This window comes from Haplochromis burtoni, unplaced genomic scaffold (assembly GCF_018398535.1).
Source record: "Haplochromis burtoni strain Fernald_Lab_line unplaced genomic scaffold, NCSU_Asbu1 Contig_121, whole genome shotgun sequence".
NCBI lineage: Eukaryota > Metazoa > Chordata > Actinopteri > Cichliformes > Cichlidae > Haplochromis > Haplochromis burtoni.
In genome coordinates this window covers 1,133,504-1,139,707 of record NW_024582482.1, presented here as the reverse complement: position 1 = coordinate 1,139,707, position 6,204 = coordinate 1,133,504, and the positions used below count along the sequence as shown (strand labels likewise).

The 6,204-nt window shown below is 40.6% G+C and overlaps 1 protein-coding gene across 1 annotated transcript in view; it reads left to right on the top strand.

Annotated features, from left to right (window-relative positions):
- The window catches only part of si:ch211-186j3.6 (neural-cadherin), a 313,671-nt gene that overhangs the window by 249,343 nt on the left and 58,124 nt on the right, over positions 1–6,204 (top strand). Inside the window, exon 32 of the mRNA XM_005929219.3 lies at positions 481–647. Within this exon, the coding sequence (XP_005929281.1) occupies positions 481–647 (167 nt within the window). The remainder of the gene's footprint in view (positions 1–480; positions 648–6,204) is intronic.

The window sequence follows — 6,204 nt, the reverse complement described above, 5'->3', positions numbered from 1 at the left end:
AAAAAAAAAAATTGATTTGACATTGCCTTCAAGTGAGCTCTCATGAACCACTCGACTTTGTCAAAGTTACAAGGGAAGGAGACAAAGAAAAGGAAGAGGTGTGAAAGCGATAGAAGAAAATTTCACTTGCGTACGCCGTGAGATGGAAGAATGGCTTTGAGAGTTTTAGGTGTGCTTGGTTTATTCTGAGAGGCATGCACAAAAAGCACTTCTGTGAAAACTTCATACTCTTAGACAGAAGAACCCAAGCTAAACCAAACATGCATATTCTATCTTGTGCATTTAACATATTCTTTCTGTCCCCAGCACCGGACTTTTTAAAACTGATTTAGCTGAAGTGACTTGTGGTGTCTTCTCTGTGGAGGAAAGCAGCATCCAGACTGTCTAAGAATTCTGTTTTGCACTTGAAATCCTGTTTAAACGTAGCACTATGTGGCTGACCTCTGTGTGTGGTTATGTGTTTGTATCCACCAACACCAGAGGTCCCAGAGTACTCCTTTGATGGCCACAGTCACGTGCGTTACCAGTTGGCGTCCCCGCTGCCTGCCCGGAGGACATGGATCCAAGTCCTGGTTCGAACCCGTAAACACAGCAGTGTCCTTTTCAGTCTGATCTCAAAGGAGCAAAGTGAATACTTACGTCTGGAGGTGAGTGCAGGAAGATGGAGTCATCACTTTTCCTCACTTTCAGAATTTTTCATAGCAGGTTGTGAGTTTGGGTTTGGCTTTGTTGTGTGGAAAGCAATTTTATTTTACCTTCTCGCTTCATGAACAGTTTCAGATTCTGCTCTACTCTTTCTCCTGTAGCAACTGCAGGCATTTTCTTTATCCACCCACTGCTCTTATGACATGCACTTTCTCTTGCTATAATGATACCTATGCAACAGACACTTTTTGAAAAGAGGTAAAAGCAACAAAAGTAACAGTTAACACAATTTGTTTCTGTAGCCATGTGTGAATTCATCGTAGTCTAAAGAGCTTGGAAAGAAAAGCGTCTGGACTTTCTTAAAGATGTTTCATCTCTCGTCCAAGAAGTTTCTTCAGTTCTAAGAGCAAATGGTGGAGAGTCATGACCATCTGTCTTCTCTGTCCAAAATGTGAACGTTGGTATCCTCAAAGGAGTGACCTTTGTCCTTAAGATGCAACATCCGAGTCTTGTCCAGTTGAGGTGGCTCTTGTATGTTGTGCCATGTGTTCATGAAGTGGCTGTTTGGTCTCTCCAATGTAGACACTGTACAGCATACATTAAATTTGCTTTTTTTTTGTCTTTTGGATGAACTGGTTTTTGTCTGAGTGTATGGCTGGGTCTGAAGTACACTGGGAAGTACACTGAAGTCTAAGGAGCTTGGAAAGAAAAGCATCTGGACTTCTTTAAGTTGCTTGAAGACCTCTCATCCGAGAAGCTTCTTCAGTACACTGAAGTACAATCCCAGCACTACTCCTTCGAGGATTCCAACGTTCACATTTTGGACAGAGAAGACAGATGGTTTGAAAGAGGAGTGAAAGAAGCGTCTATGTCCACTGTGAACAACCATCTTTGAACAGAGGCAGCAACTTACAATCCAGTTTCCTTCCCAGACGCCTTAACGCTCACTCACATCCTGGGCCATTTGACCTCAGTAAATCACATGATAGGGGGGTAGGTTTCACAGTTGGTTCACCCGAAACCTCGGCTGATTGTGACACACACCCGTTTTCACATGTAATTAGGTAGAGGATCAATAGGGGGTCCATGACACTCTTGGGGGTCCTCCCATAGGGCTTAAAATCTGGGACTCTTCACCAGTTGATCTTAGAACTGAAGAAGCTTCTCGGATGAGAGGGCAAACATCTTCAAGAAACTTAAAGAAGTCCAGACACTTTTCTCTCCAAGCTCCTTAGAAGTTTGGTAGGACAATGAATCTATTTGCATTTTATACAAAGCTATCACCTGAATTTGTACACTGTAGGGACAACTCACGTAGGATCAGACTAATTAAATATTTAAAAGTAAATAGACATTTATGCTCATTTATCATGGTCACTTATGTGAATTCAAGACCTAATGAGCCAGACAAGTCAACAAAAAGTGAATGAATAAATTAAAGGAGGCACACAGCTTTCAGTGAGACGCTTTGGCCAACCACACAGATGTGACAGGAGTAAACAAAGTAAACAACTTTTTGTTTTTTACCTTTGACTTCTTGGGGCCCCCACCTAAGGCAGTGAGAGGGAAATCATCACAGGTGTACATCTCCTGTTTCCAAACAACATTTCCTTTCAGGGCAGATAAAAGACATTCGAAACAACCAGAAACAGATGTATGTCTTTACTTTAGTGTTTTTGGTTTCTCAACAGTTTTTTTTCCAGCTGTTAATATCCAGATGTTCACTTGTTGTTGTTGTTTTGTGTTGTTGCATGTCTTCTTTTTAATTAATGTTTTCCATCCATCAGTTTATAAAATGAAAACAGTCACATCATTGCACTACACTAATCTTAATCATCGATGGAACATATTAAACCTTGGCCGGGCCTGTAGTGGCTTACCAGTATATACAGAGGACGTCTGACTTCTGACACTTGTTTAGAATAATTGGTTTGTGTGCAAACAACTGCAAATTATTATTATTATTGAATAATGTGAATAATTATTATTATTTGTTAGGAAAATGGGAAAGAAGTGCAACATCTGATTAAAACACTTGGAAACATACACAGAAATACAGCATATAAAGTAAAGCCAGACAGAAACAGCCTGAATTCTCTTACACAAGCGTTATTTAGTCTGTGTTAAATAGTCTTTAGGAATCGTTCTCCAGCCTTCAAAAGGCTTCTTTGGGTGATCACACACTGCTTCAGTAATGTTGAGCTCCAGGCTCTGGGGAGGCCAGTCCAGGACTGATAGCGTTCTGTTGTGTGTTTGGCATCATTGTCATGCAAGAAAATAACGCTGTTGCCAATTAGATGCTTTCCAGATGTTATTACTGTACATGGTGGATCAACATCTGATTTCTCTGTATGCATTTTCCACCGTGTTTTACAAACGAGTATAGATGCTCACTGCGCACCTTCCCAGTTCTTTACTCGTGCCTTTCCCTGTCTTTTGGCCCACACTCAAACCACACGTATTGATCAAACATCTGTGTCTTAAATGATGATGATTATCCATACCATGGCAGCCGTTTAAATCTCCTCTGATCTCCATCTGCCTATCCTTTCTATTCATCCATTCCCACACTCCCTCCTAAATATCACATTGCTCCATCAGCACAGCCACATGGGGAGCGAGTGCACATCGTTTATCTACCATAAATAGTGCATTTATTCCTGAGTGCAGAGCAGTGAAACATTGGAAACCCTGCTGAGTTCTTGGTGGAAACATAACCGTTTACTGCCTGCTAAGATTATATTTTTCACTGTAATAGTTTTGATTGCTTTTAATCAGAGGAAGAAATTAGTATGTGTTACTCTTGGTTGGATACACTGTTACATTGTGAGGAGCCCCTTCTTTTTGTGTATGGCTTCACATCCAACAGTATGCTTAGTAAAAGATATTACAAAACATATTAGGCTCTCTTCTTTAAATGACTTTAGTCTCTCTGATTACTGATAAAGTTCCTGTTTTTTGAGCCACTGTTTTTTGTGCTGTAACAATTTTACGTGCATGAAATTCAATTGAATTTACAACAGTAGCCTCAAGGCACTTCATACTGTGAGGTAAGGGCCTTACAATATTAAAGAGAAAACCCCAGAAATCAGATGAGCCCAATGAGCAAGCACTTGGTGACAGTGGGAAGAAACAACAGCTCTGTTTTATCAGAAAGATAATGCCTCTGACAGAACCAGGCTCGTGGAGTGACAGCCATCTGCGGTACAAACTGGATGCCCTGGTGTTGTGTGTGCAGTACCGTCAACTTCCGTGTGACCGCTTTCAACCGGAGGACAGTTGCATAGGTCACCTGGTGGTGGAGGGGAATCTGCCTCCAAACAAGCTTGGTCTGACTTGGACTGCCTGTAATCACTCTCAGGCAGACTAATGAAGGTGTGCTATTAATTCATGTTTAATTTATAAACATAGACAGGTTTCCAACACTGCACCGATGAGCACAACTCATCTGCAATGTGTCTCGATAATCGCGATAGGTGGATAGGGGATCAGCTCTTTTGGTTTCCAACTGGTTCTGTTCTGGTTATATTGCTGTATAAAAGCTGTCTATGTAATTTTGACGTTCTGCAGCAACTTCCTTCAGGAGTTTCTTTTCATAGATGGCAACAGATTTGCAGCTTTTTGACGAGTTTACACGGTTAATCGCTGCATTATCACAAACACGTTGCATGTAATTGGCAGTATGACTCAATTATTGCTGATTTTTTGCCATTTTGATGCACCATTTTGAAGACTAGAGCTGGTTGCAGGTGGTCACGGGACTGGCCCCCGTCTTTTAAGCCATTGTTTCTCAACCTTTTGGAGCCATGGCACATATTTCACATTAGAAAAATCACGCGGCACAGCACCAAACAAAAATGTCACAAAAAGCATGATCATTTTTCCCCATAGACCAGGCACAGCGGAATTGGCTCGGTTTGTCCCCAGTATACCTTTGTTGCCTTCTTCTGACCACTATTCATGCTAGGAATTTTCTCCGGGACCAGGTCAGACTGACTACTTTTCCTTTTCACATATTTATCTATTGCTATTACGCGCTGTGTTGCCTCACAGCATGACTATTATGTAATTTCCTCTCTGTCTTCTTCTGTTTTACCTGCAGTTGGCAACACATTTAATTAGAGCAGGTAGTTGTACTGCCCTCTGGTGGAAGAGAATGTAATTGTTCTCCCCGTTACTCACGCCGATCGCTTAGAGTACTAATCAGGTGGAACCAGATAATCTTCCACGGCAGACCTGATCATTTCTTGGAAAACACTGTTCTAAGCAATGATTTCAAAGGCAACGAGGTTGCTCATCCATTGGACACTGTCAATAATAATTTTGGTCATACCACAGTCTCCAACCAGTGTTTGCCCCAGTGTGACTGTAGTGTGATGAGGATGGTTCAGGGTCACCTGATCGAACCCTATCAGATTGTCAAAATGGAAAGTTTTAAGCCTAATGTTAAAAGTAGGGAGAGTGTCGACCCCTCCAATCCAAGTTGAGAACTATTAGCAGCTCTAGGAACCACAAGTGAGCCTGCAGTCTGAGAGTGAAGTGCTCTGTTAGGATGAAGTGATACTATGAGGTCTTCAAAATATGATGTGGCCAAATTATTGGAGACTTTGTATGTGAGTTGAAAGATTTTAAGTTCAATTCTGGATTCAACAGGGAGCCAATAAAGGGAAGATAATGATGTTACTCTCTTCGGTACTCTTGCTGCAGCGTTTTGCTACCTGAAGGCTTTATAGAGAGATCTGAAAACAAACTGATAATACTGAATTATAATTTATAATATAGTTCAGCCTAGGAGTAATACATGCATGAATTCACTTTTCAGCATCGTTCTTTTCACTACTTTTAGTGATACTGTCCAGATTAAAGAAAGCAGTGCTGCGTATTTGTTTAACGTGCATGTTGAAGACCACATCCTGATCACAAATGACTGCAACCTTCCTTTAGTGCTACTATAGGCCAAGGAAATGTCATCCAGAGAAGGTATCTGCTTCACAGATAAATATTATTTAATATAATCTACATTGCAATGAAAATGTATAATATTCCTTTAAAAAAAAGCGCACATAAAATAAAAAGGGTGTAATAAAAAGTTTTCAGTGACTAAGTTTGTGTGTGAGGAAATCATCTTGCAAATATTAACACACATAAGTTATTTTAGAGCAAAGCTTCACTTACTTGTTTCCCATGTTTTGAATTTCTCATGGTGAATAGAGCAACAGGGAACATCAGAAGTATCTGAGGTAGTTTGCAGCCCTGCCCTGAGTGAAGGAGGATTTTTAGGAAAGGATAGCCACAGCCTCTCTGTTCTCTACCTAACTGTTGCATTTGGGATCCATTCGTGATGTTCATAATGTTGAAATTCAAACCTAGAAGACAGCCAAGCATCTCTTATTACTCAAACAACATCAGACGTTAGAATCCAAAAGGAAGAGTCACCGTGAAAAAGCTTTACTCTTTTCTTTTCATGTACAGGGAGTGCAGAATTATTAGGCAAGTTGTATTTTTGAGGAATAATTTTATTATTGAACAACAACCATGTTCTCAATGAACCCAAAAAAC